General features: G+C 34.5%; 2 protein-coding genes across 9 annotated transcripts in view; one reads left to right on the top strand and one right to left on the bottom strand.

Annotated features, from left to right (window-relative positions):
- LOC129952190 (V-type proton ATPase subunit C) overlaps positions 1-2,575 on the top strand; it is a 38,852-nt gene extending 36,277 nt beyond the window's left edge. For all 8 annotated transcript variants that reach the window (XM_056064660.1, XM_056064662.1, XM_056064659.1 and 5 more), the window contains one exon: positions 1,162-2,575. In XM_056064660.1, coding sequence (XP_055920635.1) covers positions 1,162-1,260 — 99 coding nt within the window. In that variant the 3' untranslated portion in view covers positions 1,261-2,575. The remainder of the gene's footprint in view (positions 1-1,161) is intronic.
- A 7,708-nt stretch (positions 2,576-10,283) lies between these two features.
- LOC129952188 (pickpocket protein 28) lies at positions 10,284-18,942 on the bottom strand. The gene is made up of 8 exons (XM_056064656.1): positions 18,677-18,942; positions 18,340-18,585; positions 18,000-18,263; positions 15,027-15,273; positions 14,697-14,836; positions 14,479-14,609; positions 14,169-14,415; positions 10,284-10,681 (listed from the first exon to the last, which is right to left on the bottom strand). The coding sequence occupies exons 1-8, from the start codon at positions 18,913-18,915 to the stop codon at positions 10,462-10,464; spliced, it is 1,734 nt and encodes a 577-aa protein (XP_055920631.1). The 5' UTR covers positions 18,916-18,942; the 3' UTR covers positions 10,284-10,461.
- Positions 18,943-20,092: the final 1,150 nt, after the last annotated feature.

Genomic DNA, 20,092 nt, shown 5'->3' with positions numbered 1-20,092 from the left:
GGAAAATATCCCAGTTAATTCTGCTGAGATTAAGAAAATCTGGAGCTGTGGTAGCTAGTATATTAATTTCGGACAGGGGACGGATAATAGCTAGATGATCAGAGTCTGAAACAATAGCTGTGCAAGCGAAATTCTCAAAAGAGGGAATCCTACAAATGATGTTGGGTGAAAAAATAAAGAAATCGAAGATCGAGGGCGTACTAGGGAATGTTGGAGTTGGTTGAGATATTATTTCAAAGGAGTGAGTGTGCGAGTTAGAGATGAGCCACTCTGAAATAGCTGCTCCTTGATTGTTGTTTAGGAAATCGAGCCATAATTAGTGGCGGGCGTTGAAATCACCTCAGATTATAAATTTAGAATGGTTTTGGCAGAAAGCGTTGAGTATATTAAGGTCATGTTTAATGTCCGTTTAGGACGCGTTACATCTATTGTAAAGGGGCACAAAAAAAATATTCTCATTGTTGTCCAAAGTGAGGACTACGCAAGTCACTTCAAAGGCGGATACACCGGGAAGAATGACTTTACGAAAATGGAAGGACGAGTTAACTAAATTGGCAGTGCCTGTTTTAGTCGAAATATCTCTATGCATTCAAAATAGAGAGTATTTTTCGAAGAATGACCGATGTTTTGAGGCGAATCTAGTCTCGGAGTGCAAAACGTAGTCGGGTTTGTTCTTCTCAAGGAATTTCTCAAAGGCTATCCGTTTAGGATGTGAGATGAGAGATCTAAAGTTATACGAAATAACATTGAGCTGTTTTATGGTTTTGTACATATTTTAATGCAGAAGACAAGAAACGTGAGTTTCTTGCTGGTCTCGTTGGGGTTTGCTTCGTATAGAGGCAGGAAATCATTGATTTTCGAGAGAAGTGTGATAAAGTCACACCCAAAGAATTTCTGAGCGTCTTCGAGGAATGAGCTCGGGGTTGTTTTTAAACCTTTCGGTTGAATGGGGTTGGTTGGTTTATGAAAAAGGAAATAGCAATGCTGGATTCGTTAATCCTTAATAATGGTTAACGAATCCAGCATTGTTGACATTGCATATGCAGGTATTAATTGAAATACAGCATTAAAGTTAAAACTGATTTATTTATGATAGCTTTAAAATAATCGCAAGTTTTTATAAAATAGCCATATTTTAATAATCTTTTTTTTTATTTATAGAATGTTGACATTCCCGGATTAGGATTTGGCCAAGCTGAATACTATCCATATGTGTTCTATAAACTGAACATCGACATGGTGGAAACAGCAAAGATCTAAAAGGAAACAGCACACTTACTACTCTCCCTTCCCACCATTCGCGAGTCATTTGTGTGCGTTCTCCAATTTAATTGTTATCGTAGTGGTATTTTAATTTCAATAACAACAAACAGAAGCAGAAAAAAACAAACAACTAAAGAATTTCCTCAAAAATAATAATAATATTGTGTGTGCGTTGCATAGCTCCCGTTACAAACCAGTTAAAGCTGTTAACATTTGATTTCTTATTCCATTACAAAAACAACATACTTCCCCTACTAACATCCGTTTAAATTTGAAATTCCACCAAACCATCAGAAATACAATATTTTCCTTCGTTTAAAAAATTCTTATTTGTTAAATGTTTTCGTCAACCTGTTGACCAGGTAAACGAAACAAAAGTGAAGATTTATCCTAACAATCCAAAGCTTTGTTAATGATATTTCTATAAAGTTGTTATACAGTATTTTATCGTTTTACAAATATTGTTTTTTTTTCTTTGTGTCTTTTTTCGAGAATATACATACTTTACAATAAATTAAGATTAATACATACAAAAATAATTAATTAATGAATCGTTTATGCCGCATGCAACAGTAAATTCAGTAATTTCCCTGGTCACTTTTTTTTCAAAATCATTAAAAGACCAGTGTATATAAATATTGGTTAGTAAACTCTAGCTTATTTACGCGAAACAAAGTTTCTTATTAAAATAGTTCAGTGAGCAAACTTACAAAAACAAGTGTTTATAGCGTTTCTATTGATGTTGTTCGCTGTTACAATGAAATTAATTATATATTTATATACATGTATATGAAATGAACCGAGAGTTAACTTTTGAAAAGAAAAAAATAATTAAAATATGACTCAAAAAGTAATGTAGATTATCTTGATGATAAAAAGTATTTTCTCTGTTGTAATCGTTAATTTAAATTAATTTATTTTTATTTGTTTTTGTTCATTTGTTTAATTTTCCCATTTTGTTTATTGTTTCGCCCGAAGCACAAATTTATTTGTTTAATACAAATTTTAACTAAATTGTACTAGCCAATTATTGTTTTTATTTAATTTTTACTTTCAATGTTTAGATTTAACTGCAATAATAATTCAGAGAAGATATTTTATTATTTAATCAATCAAACATAAAAGAAAAAAGAGAACAATAAGATAAATTTGCATGCTTACATATTTTGTAAAAGTGAGAACAAAAATTGAAACAATAATAATTATTACAAAATTCTACATGAGAATATAAAAAAAATATGCAAAGGATAATTGAATATATACTATGTAAAAATCCATCCTTGTAAATAATTATATGAAAAAAGACATTCCACATTTTGTTGTTTTTTATGTGATGAATTTGGAACTTTCCTTTGAATTTTGAAGAACTAAGGTAAGTAATACTTAAAATTGAATTCAAATTTTCGAAATAGTTGCTAGAATGTCATATTAACTCCTGAGCAATCATTGAATGAAGAACATCTTTTAGAAGATGCACTTGAATAAAATAAACGAACTAACGATCCACTTCTTTATTCCTACTCTAACAAATGTCAATACATGATAAAAATAATACAACTGCAAAAACTTATAGATATGTATCAACAGAGGCAATTAACAGATATGAAATATCATTAGTGAGAGCATATTATAACGTGAGCTTTTGTCATGCTTTCTTTCTTCTTTTTCCTTCGCTCTTGTATTAATATTTGTTTTGCGTAACCTGATGGTCATCGTTATGGCTTAAGGGGTTTTTAATACCCTTAACATGTTTAAACACAGTGCGACCTTTAGGAAAATAGGGAAGGATTAACCAACCTTTCAAATTTACCCCAGAACGTGTTGGAGAACTCATAACTTTTGTCTTTGTATATACATATATTTGAATAGTACTATCATGAAGAGGGAACGCTCGATCTGACACATTTTTACGACTTCATAAACAATTCGTTCATATAGAAGAATGTATACAAATTCAGTGAAAGTTCGAGAGAGTCAATAAAAATACATTTTTGTTATTATTTATATTTTGTATGATTTATTTTTTTGATAGTTTGATTGGTTGATTGGCAATGAAATCATTTTAAAAAAACACACATGACAAAAAATTAAGAAAAATTAAAATGTAAACTTTTTGTGGTTGCCAATTAGAAAAATTAAAGTTTCTCCTATTTTTTTCGAATCTTTTTCAAATGAGCCAAATATTTTTAACCCATGCTAATAATATACATACTATATGTATAGTACGTCAATGGTGCGAACATTTTTATCTTAATATAGGAAGTTATTGTAATGAGTCCGATTTGTCAAATTGAAAATGTTGACATTTTTCGACGTTTCAAGGTCTTTAGAGTCGAAATAAAAGATTTTTATAGAGTTCTCTGTGCTTGCGTGTGTACGTTCGCGTCTTCGTCGTCCATAGCTCAAGAAGTAAACATTTCCGATTACAATGGAATTCATGATAGGGCTGAGTAATTTGAGAATAACAAATATATTTTGTTTGAAAAATTCCAATTAACGTTTTTTAATAAATCAAAAAAACTGAAAAACAAAATATTGTTCACCTAGAAAATTATACGAACAAAAAATGGTTTTATCGTTTACGTTTTTGACATCTGGTAAAATTATGAGAAAAATTTAGTTGATAGTTTTTGTGACAAATAAAAAAAAATACTAATACTTGGTAAAAATGTACTTTTAACTCAAATACCTTTTCAAAATTTTGTGTTCGATGATAGTACTATTCAAATTAATATACAAAGCTTAAATCAAATGAATACAATTTTCTGCTAACAAATCTAGACACATACAATTAAATGTATTGTATATGCATACCTTCTATACATTGATAGGTATGAATAAAAAAAAATCGAAGGTAACGTTGGCAACGACTGATTTTTGTTTAAATTTGAGTAATTGATTTTATTTATTAATTTCAATATTTTTATACTTCCAGTCGCTCTTAGATTCCACACTTAATTTTCGAACAGGCAGCGCCCCCATGGTCCTCCTTCCGTAACAAAATTTTGTGTTTCATGATAGTACTATTCAAATATACATATATACAAGGCTTTTGTTTGTTTTTGAAATTCAATTTTTTTTGTTACACTTCAGAATTTCCGAAACTTATAGCAAGCATCAAACTACGATCAGAGGCTCATCATAAGTGTATGTGTTAGTTGTTAGTAAAAATAATACAATTATACAATAACACACGCACAAAATACAAAACATAATTAACATTTAACTATTACAGAACAAAAAATAAAATAAGAACGTCTACGATAGTGGAGCACTGGTTCTACACAATGATTTTAATCCCACCTTATTTGAATTTAAATCAATCGATAAACAGTTTAAGTTATATAAAATGCTCACTTAAAGCTTCATTCTTCCCATAGTTAGTTCTATGGAAGTCAATATGTATAAAATCAAATGTGCGCAGGTGATGAGTTCCGCCTCGGTAATTCAAATGTACACAAGATAGCAAATAAGGTGCATAAATTTCACTATTAATAAGTTGATGAAAAAATACTTAGTCAATATTAACACCCCTTTGATGGAGAGATTGCATTTGAAGAAGCAGAATACGATGTTCATATTGAGGCAGATCATAAGGATCATCCCAAGGAAGAGCCTTTAGGGCAAAGCAAATGAAATTATGTTGAATTGATTCAAAACGTTTTCTATGAATTTCGTAATAGGGAATCCATACCTGCGAAGCATATTCAAGATAAGGATGAACATGGCAATTATAAAACCAAGCATAGAACTTGCTTTATTAACAATACAATGTTAATTGTAAATTTTAAGTTGGATACGAAATAAATACCTTAATCTTTAAATGAAGAGACGCGACATAGTCACATACGCTACTCATTAGTTTTTTTAGTAAAAGTTATCGTCTGGCATTTTGAAGGGTTCAGTGAAAGGCTATTTTTCCTACACCAAAATGTGAAACTATTAATGTCGTCTTGTAAAAGAAAATCTTCATGTCGTCAACAAAAATGAGTAGTTCAATTGAGCGTAGACATGACGACACATCGTTAATAGAAGGGATGAACAGAAAAGGGCCAAGATGGCTTCCTTGGGGAACACCATATTGAGCAACAAAAGGTTGAGAATGACAATTTCTAATTTTTACCTCATAGGATCTGTTTTCAAGATATTATTTAGTCCAAGCTAAGAAAAATGGTGGAAAACCATGAGCCTTAAGTTTAAATAAAATAATTCCGTGGCTTAGTTGGTCAAAAGCTTTAGAAAAGTCATTGTATACACAGTCAACTTCATAATCTGTTCTATAGCGTTGGAACATATGTTTGAGAATGTAAGAAGATTTGTAACGGTTGATCTCTTTTTCACAAAACCATGTTGCTGTTCGGAAATGAGATTCTTACTAAAAAATACTACACTTACAGAAATAACTTGTTCAAATACTTTAGGATTGCAAGAAAGCTTTGCAATGGGCCTGTAGTTGCTTATATCCGACTTGTTACCTTTCTTAAAAATTGGTGTTAGAAAACTTGCCTGTTTTTAGAGAAAGTTTAAATAAGAAGGTAAGGGGTTCAACTAAGGCATTACTACACTTTTTTAATACTATCGGGGGAATACCATCGGGACCGGCTGAACAGTCATCATTCAACGCAGATAAAAGGTCAAGGACCGTACTTTGTAGCACTGGTATGTGACTACATAGTTAGTTTGCAAAAAGGAGTGAAGATTATGAAAAGCAACAATTATGAAGCGATGGTAACAATTGGACCATTGCATTGGTCGCATTCACAAAGCTAGTGGCTACGTAGTGAAGGGATTCTGATTGGCTAAATTTAATTACAAAAGTAGTTGAAATTTCCCCTCAGACACTGGTTTTGAAGTTTTACAACCAGTTGCTAGGTAAGGACTCAAGAATTCAAAATGAACTAAATCTTTCGGAATTTAAATGAAATTATAAATCTTACTTACTTCCTTAAGGTGGCGCTACAGTCCTGTGTGAACTAGGGCCTCACCCAACAAACTTCTCCATCTAGCTCGTTCCCTAGCTAGATGTCTCCAGTTTCGCGCTCCAAGTTGGGTGAGGTCACCTTCCACTTGTGCGCGCCACCTGATCCGCGGTCTTCCTCTACTGCGCTGTCCTGTAGGTGCGGATTCGAAGACTTTCCGGGCCGGAGCATTGGTTTCCATGCGCTCTACGTGACCCAGCCATCTTAGTCGTTGGACTTTTACTCTTCTGGGTAAGTCTACGTCACTGTACAGCCCGTACAGTTCGCCGTTCCATCTTCTCCTCCACTCTCCTTCGATGTATACGGGACCGTAGATCACACCAAGAACTTTTCTCTCGAAGCGACCCAAGGTGCTTTCATCGGCTTTTGTCATGGTCCATGCTTCCGCACCGTATAGCAGGACGGGGATGATAAGGGTCTTATATAGCAACACTTTAGTCCCTCGAGAGAGAACTTTACCACTCAATGCTTTCTTAGTCCAAAGAAACAGCGGGTAGCAGGAGTTATTTTGCATTTGATCTCAGCGCTGGTGTCGTTTTTTGCGTTTACAGCGGAGCCTAGGTAGACGAAGTCCTTGACTACCTCAAAGTTATGTCTGTCGATGGTGACGTTTTGACCAAGACGTCGGTGTTGTATGTCCTTTCTTGACGACAGCATGTACTTTGTTTTGCTCTCATTAACCGTTAAACCCATTTTTGCAGCCTCTGCCTCAATACTCACAAAAGCCCCATTGACATCACGCTGAGTTCTTCCGATTATGTCAATGTCATCAGCATATGCCAGTAATTGGACAGACTTTTGAAAGATAGTGCCTCTAGTGTTGACGTGTGACCTCTGCACTATTCTTTCAAGCACGATGTTAAAAAAATCGCATGACAGCGCATCACCTTGTCTAAACCCTTTTTTGACATCGAAAGGTTCTGTTGAGTTGTTTCCAACCTTTATGGAGCAGCGTGAATTCTCCATGGTCATCCTGCACAAACGGACGAGTTTGGAAAACATGTCAAAACTAGACATGGCTCTATACAGATAGTCCTTGCAGATGCTGTCACATGCGGCCTTGAAATCGATGAAAAGATGGTGAGTGTCGATTTGCTGTTTTTGGGTTTTTTTCCAGGATCTGCCGTAATGTGAATATTTGACCGACTGTGGACTTTTCTGGTCTAAAACCACACTGATAAGGACCTATCAGGTTATTGACGATGGGCTTTAGACGTTCACATATTACTTTATTAGACTTCAGCTTAGATATGGCAATCTTTACTTCGTCTAAGTCGGGAGGACGGGATTGTTGGCTTTCGTCGTCTATATTGAATGGATCATCCTACCTGACAGCGGAATTCAGTTCTTCGTCGCCGTTATACAGTCTGCAGAAGTGATCCTTCCATATGCTCAGCATTGACTGCGGTTCCACTATGATGTTTCCACTTTCATCTTTGCAGCCCTCGGTTCTAGGTTTATGTACCTGTGAATTTCGTTTCACCTGTTCATAAAACTTTCGAACCTCATTCATGCTTTTATACCTCTCAACATCTTCGACCGCACGCTTCTCATGCAATCTCTTTTTCCTTCTGAGAAGTCGGCGTTCCTCTCGCCTCTTCTGCTCATAGAGCTCACGAGCAGCTCTCGTCCTTTTATGCAGCGCATCTTTGCGTGCCTGTTGTTTGGCTGCATTTGCCTGCCGACATTCCTCATCAAACCAGGGGTTCTTTGTTGGTGGCTGTTTGAAACCCAGCACATCAGAGGCGGCTTCTCTGATTGCATCTTGGCAATGTTGCCGCTGGTTTTCGATACATTGTGTTGGCGGCAGAGAACTTCGAGAGAGGTTACTTGTAACTCGGTCGGAAAAGGATTTGGCGATCTCTGGCGATTGTAGCCGTTCGACGTTGTACCTTCTCCCAGCACCTCCCTGTTTTGCCTTGGGTCTGGAAATCCGAAGTGCTGCCTTGGCTACAACGAGGTAGTGGTCCGAGTAGATGTAAGGTCCTCGGAAAGTTCGTATATCCATAATGCTAAAAGCGTGTCTGGCGTCGATCGTAATATGGTCAATCTGGTTGACGGTAGATTAATCTGGAGAGGTCCAAGTTCCTTCGTGGATGTTGAAGTGTGGAAAACGCGTATTGGCTACCATGACGTTCCGCCCCGCAGCAAAATCTATGAGCCTGAATCCATTGTCGGAAGTGTTATCGTGCAGGCTGTTCTTCCCGATTATTCCACCAAAGAAGTCTTCCCTTCCTAGCTTGGCATTAAAATCGCCCAGGACTATTTTAATATCGTAGCTAGGACATTGCTCTTATGTTTTGTCTAGGAGCTCGAAGAACATATCTTTGGTGTTGTCGTCTTTCTCTTCTGTGGGGGCGTGCGCGCATATCAGGCTAATGTTGCCGAATTTAGCCTTGATGCGTATGGTCATGAGGCACTCATTGATGCACCTATAGCTCAAGACTTCTTGCCTAAGTCTGGCTCCAATGACAAAGCCGCATCCAAATAAGCGCTGTTGGTTTTCGTGGTAGCAGTCGCCATAGTAAATATCGCAGTTTTTCATCCTCTTTTTGCCCGGTACATCCCATCGTATTTCCTGTATGGCGGTGATATCTGCTTTATATCGTTCTAGGGCCTCCGCTAATTCATCGGCTGCACGTGGTCTGTTAAGAGACCTAACATTCCACGTGCATATCCGAAGTTCGTTGTCCTTTATTCGTTGGCGTTGTTTGTCAACAGTAAATCCGTCCGTATCCGAGGCTTGTTGGTGCTTCGCAACTATGAAAGCTTTTACGTGGCCAGGAAGTCACCCCGACGCACAACCCCCAACCTGGAGGGCCAGATCCTAAGTATAACTCCAAGGATGGGGAGCCGGATAAAACCGCTCCTTACAAGCCTGGGCTCCGAATAAGTCGAAGAAGCCCTATAAGGTGTTCACTAAGTAGTTCAACCTTACTGGGAATTCCTCGGGAATTCCTCCGCTGCCGTCTGGATAAGGAGAGGTGCCTTAGTGGAAACACCTCCCCCCACCTCTCTCGTTTGCTGCCCCCAACAATTTTCCACTGGGGTTGGAACCCAATTTCCAGTTGAGGTACTAGGCACCCGATGTTCACCACGGGGAGGTGAGAGTAGGAGTTGATAGACAGAGGTTTGTTTTAAGAAAAACCTGTGGACGCTTGTGTCCTCTTGCACATGTCTACCATTTGAACATCAAGAAATATAAATCAATCATATTATATCTTCTATTTGGTTGTATTGAATTTGAAAAGAAAATAAGTTCTGAAAACACAAATGTTTTTTTATTTCATATATTTGTATTTGTCATTAATATGACAGTTTCGGATGTACTAGCTTTGTAGTGCAATTTTGCATTCACAAAGCTAGTTGAATTTTGACTACGTAGCCACTAGTTTTGTGAATGCTCCCAACATCTTTCGCAACAGTCACAGGCGAATGTGGTTTATGTGTCTTGCTCTTGAACAAAGGTGACATCTAGCCCAAAGAAGTTTCTCGGGGACACGCAACAGCGGTTGAATTCTCCTCATACGGCCAATATCCTCACAGTTTTTTTTTAGAACCGGCGCCATTATTTCCAATTATTTTTTTTTTCAAAAACAGCCAAAACACGATTTTACATTTCATGTCAGTTTTGAAGTCAAGATTAACTGTCTATTAAAATTTCAACTTACTTATCTGATAAATGTTTGAAAATCATTCAAATTTTTCGAGATAAAAGAAATGTATTGTATGGATTAATAAGAAAATGTTTGCAATGTATTGTGAGTTTTATTAAATTGCGTTACATATTCTTTATTATTTTTACAGCACAGACAAAACCGTTCCGTGATGCCAATAGTATTTAGTTAAGTAATAAAGTAATTAAATTTTTACGATTTCTTAACTATTCCAAGGCTTTATTTTCAACAAAGAGTCCTCATGAAAGAACGAACAAATAAAAAAAAAAAGGTTTCTTATATAGGTTTAAGGTTTCTTATATAGAATTTTAACCTACCATTTTTATTTTTGTTTGTAGAAAGTAATGAAATACGAAATAAAACCCACCAATTATTTATTTGACCATTTTGTTGAGAGCAATTTATTTTCTGGCAGACGGCAATCTTGCTTTGTCTATTTGTTAATTTGATTTACAAATTGAAAACATTTTTAACAAATTAATAGAAATTATATAATAATATTAATTTATGCTTCTACCATAGATACAAACATTTTACAATTTTTATGTTTTATTTTTGTTAGATCTTTTTTTCAAGCTATTTATTAAACGTATAGTAATAAAATAAAATAATTCAACGATACTTAATATAGAGAATCCAATAGAAAGGCTTAAGACTCCTCCGTAGTTCGCAATAAGGGTCGTCACAGCATACAATTCACTTCGTTTCATAGCAGTGAATTGTTGCTCTTTAAAATACACTGTCAGTCTTGACCACATGAAACTAAAAAAAAGATTAGAAAATTATATTTCTTAAATCAAATATTTGTTCGTGTAAAAAAAATTAATAGCTAGTGATAAATTTGTATTTACAATCAAACTAAAAAAATGAATATTGGAGCAAAGCCTGCAAGGAATAACATTGCACCAAGGTTAAGAGTTATTTATTATTATTATAATACTTTATTTTATTAAAAAATGCTTTACAAAAAAGCTTAAGAATAAGGACCTGGCTATCTGCCGTTTGCCTGAAATAACATTTCATTTTAGTAATTAATTGAAATAAATAAAGAATACAAAGAAAAGTAACTGGTTTTGTACAATATTAAATCAAATACTTTTAAATATTAATTAAATTCAAAAGTCTACAATTTCAATATTTGTTGAGATTTAACATAACAATCAAAAGAATGTCAATTTTACATTGATTTGAAACACAAAAATATACCAATTTTAAAATGATTTGAAACACAAAAATGTAGCAATTTTGAAATGATTTGAAGCATAAATAAATAAATATCAGTTTTCAAATTACTTGAAACCCAAAATATATAAATAAATAATAATGACCCTTTAAACTGTAAAAGCTAGTTAAACGAACAAAATTTAAGTTAGAAAAGAGTTTCGAAAAGCTAGGACATGTTTGCAATAATTATATAAAGTATTCCATCCTAGAATTCCATTTAAAATTTCGTACAACCGACTTGAAGAAAGAAAACTTTGTTGGAAATGTAAACGCCGGATTTCCTGCAGTATTGGGCAAATTGCGATGAAACGGTAGACATCTTCCTTTTCTCTTCTATTGCATAAACTACAAATTTGTATCGGGTCAGCTCGATGAGGCCTAGAGTTTAAGTTAAGGAGCTCAACACGTGCTTTAAATATATGGCTTATAGCTTCGACCGAACATTTGTTGCTGAAATAGTTTGTTTCTGATGTCAATTGGTGCTCGAGATTCCTGTATGTATTCCTTGAAGTTGTTGTAGCCGCTCTGCCTAGGTACTGCCTATAATTGTTCTATATATAGATTAACTTCATTTGATAGGGCCATCTTATTCCAATCCTTAAATGGGGAGGCATTGGTTTGTAATAATCTTATCAAAATAGATTTGTGAAGATTTCTTCCACTTCTTTTCATAACTCTAATTAGATATTCATAGTTGGCCTTAAGATTTTGAATGAATAGAGGAGTTATACCAGATTCTATATAGATGGAGTAGTTCGGGGTTGAGTGTGGCAATATGAATAAGCACTTAAAAACATATCTTTGCATTTTTTCAAATGACTCGAAGAATAAATATCCAATCACCTGCACACCGAAGCACATACATGTGTTTACGGTTGTCTGGGAGACGCGGTATTTTGCCACCAGATCGATTTCCTGGTTAGCGAAGAACTTGGGCCACATAACGCTCAAAGCCAGTTTAGCATCACTACTTTTTTTGTTCTGCGTGTTTCGAAAAATTTAGGTTATACGTAATTAAAACTCCTAGGTACTTAAATTCTTTTACAACTTCAATGGCTACATTATTAAGAGACCAGCTTTCTTCGGGACGCCTCCTTCTTTGAAAAAAGGAGACTCTCTAAACTGCACCAACTATAGAGGAAGCAGTCTACTTAACATCGCCTATAAAATCTTCTCTGCCGTAATATGTAAACGTCATGTAAAGCCCATCGTCAACAACCTAATAGGTCCTTATCAGTGTGGTCTTAGACCAGAAAAGTCCACAGTCGGTCAAATATTCACATTAATCCTGGACAAACCCCAAAAACACCAAATCGACACCCACCATCTTTTCATCGATTTCAAGGCCGCATGTGACAGCATCTACAGGGAGGAGCTGTATAGATCCATGTCTAGTTTTGGCATGCCTACCAAACTCGTCCGTTTGTGCAGGATGACCATTTAGAATTCACGCTGTTCCATAAAGGTTGGAAACAACTTAACAGAACCTTTCGATGTCAAAATAGGTTTTAGACAAGGCGATGCGCTGTCATGCGATTTTTTTTAGCATCTTAGTTGAAAGAATAAGAATAGTGCAGAGCTCATACGTCAACACTATCCTTCAAAAGTCTGTCCAATTACTGGCATATGCTGATGACATTGACATAATCGGAAGAACTCAGCGTGATGTAAATGGGGCTTTTGTGAGTATTGAGGCAGAGGCGGCAAAAATATATTTAACGGTTAATGAGGGCAAAACAAAGTACATGCTGTCGTCAAGAAAGGACATACAACACCAACGTCTTAGTCAAAACGTCACCATCGACAGACGTAACTTTGAGGTAGTCAAGGACTTCGTCTACCTAGGCTCCGCTGTAAACGCAAAAAACGACACCAGATCAAACGCAGAATAACTCCTGCTACCCGCTGTTTCTTTGGACTAAGAAAGCAATTGAGTGGTAAAGTCCTCTCTCGAGGGACCAAAGTGTTGCTATATAAGACCCTCATCATCCCGTCCTGCTATACGGTGCAGAAGCATGGACTATGACAAAAGCGGATGAAAGCACCTAGGGTCGTTTCGAGAGAAAAGTTCTTCGTGTGATCTACGGTCCCGTATGCATAGAAGGGGAGTGGAGGAGGAGATGGAACGACGAGCTGTACGGGCTGTACCGCGACGTAGACTTAGCCCGAAGGGTAAAAGTCAAACGGTTAAGATGGCTAGGTCACGTATAGAGCGCATGAAAACCAATGCTCCGGCCGGAACGTCTTCTAATCCACACCCACAGGACAGCGCAGCATAGGAAGACCGCGGATCAGGTGGTGCAAACAAGTTGAAAGTGATCTCACCCAACTTGGTGCGCGAAACTGGAGAGATCTAGCTAGGGACCGAGCTAGATGGAGAAATTTGTTGGTTGAGGCCCTAGTTCACAATAATAATAATAACATTCTTTGAAATAACATGAATTCCTTGTGTTTCAAAAAAGAATGTTACTTTTTAAGTTGTAAGTGACTTTTTTCATGGACATATCTATATTTTAACTTTTTGCTTTTCTTTTAAATAGAGTTTTTGGAAGTTTGTGTGATCTTTGTTACGTGCATTTAATTTTGCATATTATTGTTAAATAGTGATTTACATTTATTCTGAATTTCGAAAAAATAATACATTAAATAAAAAATACTGGATTTATTTCTACAGGCAGTTAGTAAACATATGTAACTATCAAAAAAACACTTTTTAAGGATATAGTATTATTCATGTAACAAGTGGAAGTTTTCATAGTTTTTCAATGTTATCAAATTGTAACCAATTTATTAATGCAAATGTAAATTAATTGCCACACTTGATGATGTTCATAGACATGAACGAAACGTCGTGACAATATAAATCATCATCGATATTAATATTCTCAACGAAATAGTATTTTGTTACACGAAATTAGGAGATACAAAATGTTGAAGGCATTCAGCATTATGGCCAAAATATTTTAGAAATTTGATCACCCAGGAATGTGGAAAACAGTATTTCAACCACGTCTCAGTTACTTACTCTGGATGCTCATCATATGAATCGTTCTTTGCTTCAATTGTACCCATGCCCTCCATGCGAGCCTGAGATGTATCAAAATTATAACTTAGTGATACACAGCCCGGCAAACAATTGCATCTACTCTTGAGCTTTGAAGACCCTTTTAACGATTCTTGAATTTCCATTTGCTGTTCCTTGAGGAGATCATCTTCAGCTTCGTTATAACATGCTATGTCTGAGTGAATACAAACTCTGATTCCATCGATTTCTATAGAAAAGATTTTATTTGTTTTAAGGTATTTTCAAAATTTTAGTGTAGCAAGTTACTTACGAGGCATAGAAAATTTGACGCATCCACATTTCGTTATAGTTAAGTTGGTCAAGCATTCAAATTGGCAATTACTCTCCGAATAGTGTTTGAAAAATCTTAAATACCGTTCGTTGTTGAAAAAACACTGTCGCCTTTCATAAATGTACGTATAAAAACACGAAAGTTTTTTATTTAATTTTGCCACACATATAATATATGTATATGTATTTTGTTCTTACAATTCAGGATGTAGTTTTCGGACACCTTTCGAAGTCGTGGTATAGACAGGATAAATTTGAACAATTAATTCCTGTTTATGGCGAACTAAAAAATAGTTGCTGGTCGAACATACAACGTTTTGAGGCGAGTTTAAATAAACCTTTAATAAATGCTATAATAAGACTATTGCTGACAGTATGGCTTTTTGTCTGTGAGTCCAAAAGTGGCGAGTATTTGTTTATTTTATTACTTATAAATTGCCCAGGGAAATATCACACACTTTGTTTTAAATTGCAAAACAAAGAAAACAATCTTTTGCACTCACAAATTTATTCAGATATGCATCTTACTTTATAGCCTTGTCTCAAGCTTCGACACTTATAGTCTAAATTATGTCCGAGGCCTTGAAGCAAAGCAACAAATGCGGTTCTTGCATTAGCAATGATTGTCCTAAGTGGGTAGGCTTCTTCTGTTTGATTAATATATCCTTCTTCTAAAGACCAAGAACCTTGGTATTCTATGGGAGGATCCGTGGGTTGGCGATCAATGTACTTATTGAAATCTATTTGGACATCATCTGGTATTTTAGTAGCATAGCTGTAAAAAGTAATTTATGAATATAATATATTTTTAATGAGTTGCATAAAATAGTGCTAGCAAAATCAAAAATAGAAATTTCTTTTATCGTTTAAATTTGAATACGATCCAAAATATAGTGCAGTTGAGTTGTGAGCCTCTTTTAAGCCATAATTGTTTCAACTCTAGTGTCCTTTAATGCGCTTTGAAACCAAAATGTTTGTAAATAAATCTATAGTTTGAGAAGTTAATTATGGATTAAGCTAAGTAGCCGAATTTGACTGATGAAACGCTAAGGAACCCGATCATCTTTTCCAAATGACCTTACCCACGTGAAGAAAATAGAATTCTGCATCCTAAATAAAAAGATATAATTATACATATCATAGCTAAAGGACGTAAAGAGCTTGGCTTAGTGACATAACTTTTAACCATTCCTATGTACCAGTAATGACAGTGATATAGGGGACCTTTAGTTTTGATGTCAAGTCCGTACGGGTAATCTGAGAAGCACTTTTCGTGGCGAAAATTAAGCGTTCGAAGACTTGTCAAATTAAGTGGTAGTTTCAACGGCATAAGGGACTTTAAAGTAAGCAAGTTTCTAGTACTCCATTGGCCGACTGCTAAAAAATTGTCTTTCAATTAAGGCAACTTCATTGAAAAGTAGATTGGAAAAATAGTCAAGAAGAACGTCTTTAACTATTAAATCAATGAACAGGCTCAGACTACATAAGGGATTTTGTTTGCATTGAACTGCATTCTTTGAACGCAAAATAAATCCAAGGCAACTAGTTAGTTTTTCAAATGCCATTTACATATTTCAAACCTAGAACATACATAACTTGATTATCTTCTACTTGCAGAAAGTCCCAACAACATTATTATCTACAAAAAAAACTCCCTACACAGGCTAGAAGTCCATCATAAGTTGTATTTTGTATTGTAAGGAAAAAGTCTTAACTCCTTCTACTTAAAAAGGATTCCTATTACACAAAACTTAAAATTAAATTGTGCACTAAATAAATAAATCACAGATTGAGTAAGAAAATATTATCAGCTGACAATGTGACGTTAGTAAACTTTACTCTATAGAAAAGGAAATTTTTGTTGAACAACTAAGTTATCTTAATTGGGAGGAACATTTTTGACACCCGGCCAGTCAAATACTAGAAACTTGCCTTATTTTCAAGTCTTTTATGTCGCCTAAACCTGCCCAATTTTTGTTACATATGTCAAAATGACAGCTAGTAATGATTGTTTAATTCATAGACACACCATATATATGGTGTGGGCTTTTGGTATTTATTTCTTAATATTTATTTAAGGGGCTCATCCCATGATGGGTTCAAAACTCTATATTTTTTTATAAATTGCTAGTTTAATATGTCTAGAATACGGTAGTAAAGGGATTTTGCAAAATTCGAAGTCGTTTTACAGATACAGCAGGTCCATGGAAAAATATGGGGTAAAGTATCTTACATACATCGGCGATCTCACGTTCTGAATGGAGCGTAAGTGATGCTGTTAAACAAGTCAGAATTGATTCAAGAGCTGAACAATCTGATTTGTTAGAGTTTCAAAAATGCTCTATGGACCAGCATCGCCGATTAAATGGTAAGTTGATATTTTCATAGTTAAGAGGTCTTGAAATCTTAAACGAGTTTTCTAAAAACTGTGTTTTTCAAACTTTCCTCCATCGTATCTTGAATACCGGCTTGACCAAATGACTTGAAATTTGATGGGTTGGATTCAGCACATGTAAAGGCATGGAATGAACTATCGACAAGCAAAAATTCCAAAAATTTTGATTTTTTTATAGCAAAAAAAAAAAACAAAATTCGTGACTTTTTTTTCAAACGTCTCCCAAAAGTCCAATTTTTTTTATATTCATTTGATGATAGTTCATTCCATGCATTGAGGCTCACAGTTTAAAACGCCGTTTACTTTTTTTGTTTTAGAAAAGCCAATCAGCCGGAATCGTGGAGAAAGTGCGAGCCCATTTTTCGAGGTGGAGTTGTTCAAACCGGTGTAACTCGTGTTCTTTACATTATTTTAATTCAAATTTTATATTTACATATACTGTCGAACTATGTAAATAAATGATTGTTTATAAACTTAATAAAGTTGTATCTATTTACTGGTCTTAAAAAAAATCCTAAAAATTCCTTAAAATACAGAAGGTTGTACTTTTTATTCTTAAAAACAAAACTATTGAAATTTCGAAACTCCTGCTTCTGAAAGTAGGAAATGTCGGGCCAATCATAATTTCAACTTCTGTAAAACAGCTTTTTTCGAACCGTAACATAATATAAACTGTCGAACGATTCTTATGTTCCAAGAAGACACTTGTTCAAAAAGATTTATCTTCAACCTTATCCACAAAAAAAGGAGTGCTCATTCCATTAAATTTTCCCTAAACACTACCCAAATTCCCTGTCTAACCTTGATTTTCCTGGCTTCCCAGTTGAGTGGCAATAATATAAACACCATAAGTCTTAACAAAAAAAGTGGTGGGAGGCAGTTAATTTTGTCTAGTGGGAGTTATATTTTAGGAAGTTAACTCCCACTAATTTATATTCTATTTGTTAGCATAATTAGTTATATCTTAACACAGGTATCTATTAATTAAGATTTAAGTCCCAGTATAACTGAAAACTGTTTTCTTTGTGATTGTTAAAAAACATATTTGAAAGTATTCGTTTTTGGAACACTCCAAGGCGCGGCGTACCAGATTAATAAAAGCTTACCTCTCATTTCGATATATGTCAGCTGCTAGCATCCCATTAAACTGATAACATATTCCATCGTCCGTGGCAACTAGCGAGAAAATGTGTTCACATAAATAAAATCGATTACCCCATTTACAGATGGGTGCCGTTGTATTTTTTGAAACTGCTATTTCGCTTAACGTCTCGCCAATATGTTTATTGTATTCAGCTGGCAAAAGATCCGTGATTGCTTCAACTACTTCTAAATCGCAAATGTGAAGTGCAGCGGAAAGTTGTTCCATTCTTATCATATTCAATTTTTTTTGATATTTTATTAGTTGAATCGACAACATTCTTATTGTAAAATATATTTACTTACTCTTCTTCTGTTATACTTTCGTTTTTCATATTGAACCTTTCAAAAACATTGGAAAAATTGAATGTTTCCGTTTCCATTTTCGATTCTGGACAAATTGTGATTGTTGGGAAGGGTATTCTATTGATTGGAATTAATGTTTCATCAAAGCTCACAATCACTGGAGAAGAAATCCATTTTGAATGTATTTGCCTGATAACCACGCAGCTAAAAACTACCGAAGCTATAAACATAATAGCCCAAAGCAGCCTGAAAAAAGTACACAGTTTGTGTGTATTTTAAATTCAACGTTCCAGTTTGTATTATTAATAATAATATTTATAAATAATTTTGATTTTACTTTTCAATCAACGGTCTCTTCCCTTGAAAAATATAACGAACACCATGCAGTGAGGACTTCTTTGAGTATTCCATCATAAAGCCCTCAAACATTTGCCATTTTGTTCCATACTTTATTCGTGACTCAATAATCACATCACTTGGAACATCACTTAAAATTTCGGATGGAATGCTCGAACCAAATTCAGAAAATACCGATTCCGTACTCCGTGCGATATCACTGACTTCCGAGGATTTCATTTCAAATTTTAACAAACACTTGCTTTCGCGTCTAATATTATCTGAACAATGAATTTGTGACTTATTTCTAGTCCTAGGTAAGTTATGTATAAGCTTTTGAATTGCATTCTCCATATGGATGTATGATGTAGGCTTCAAGTTGATATCCCTTTGAGAATTGTTTTAATTAATGTAAGGTAAAGTTCATTTTGATGGTATTTTGAGTTAGTCAATTACTAAAATGTGACAGTGGGCTTATATATTTCAAAAGTTTGGTCATAATTTGATAATTTTATTTTACTATTTCATTATAAGTTGTTAAGATAACCTTTGCAGAAATCAAAACCAAGTGGGATTTCCAATTTCAATATTTGTTAGTTAAAAATAATCATTCTTGTTCTTGATATCATAATCATTTACCGAATCACAGAATTTTTAATCCACTTATGGGCATCATAAGCTTTATCACAAGCAAAAAGTAATGTTATATTTTATATCTTGGAATTTTGCACTAGACAAAACGTTCCGATTGAATTCTAGTTTATTTTATAATTGCCGCACAAGGCGATTTTTTTCCAGAATCCTAAGTGTTGCATCAATATAAGCTTCTACTTCTTCTGCTTAAGATGCAAGCAGGTTCGTAGAAGTGTTTTTTGAAATGGGAATGTTTTGGAATTCTTCCTAAATCGTTGAATGATCTTCTTCATTATTTCCGGAATTTAATTAATCTCCACCATCTACGGAATTGCTATTTTATTCATTTAATTCATTGATTTTTTCATCTTGCGATAATGTATCAATTATTATAACAATATTAAGCATTTTTTTTTTTGGAATTATCAGAACTGTCCCACTTCTGGAGTTTTTAAGATGACCTTCCCAGAAGTCAAAGAGAAGCGGAATTTCCAATTTCAATATTTATTACTTAAATTTTAAAAAAGGTGTTTTTTACTTGGTTTTTGTTAATTGAATGATTTTTAAAAACAAATTTTAATGAGAAATTAAAAGAAAAGATATTTTATTATTTATTTCTTGTGTTAGGGGCCAGTTATAACTATTATTGAAATTGATTGATTGATTCCCTTTGATTAGAAATAAAAATTATATGTATACTTATCGGTTGGATATCACACAAAGAATTTTTGTATTTTGTATTTATTTATTATCATAAAGCATTTTAAAACATAGTCTTATTTTC

The sequence above is a fragment of the Eupeodes corollae genome, chromosome 3 (genome assembly GCF_945859685.1).
Source record: "Eupeodes corollae chromosome 3, idEupCoro1.1, whole genome shotgun sequence".
Taxonomy (NCBI): domain Eukaryota; kingdom Metazoa; phylum Arthropoda; class Insecta; order Diptera; family Syrphidae; genus Eupeodes; species Eupeodes corollae.
Note: the sequence above shows the minus strand (reverse complement) of the source record. Positions and strands in the feature narration are given on the sequence as shown.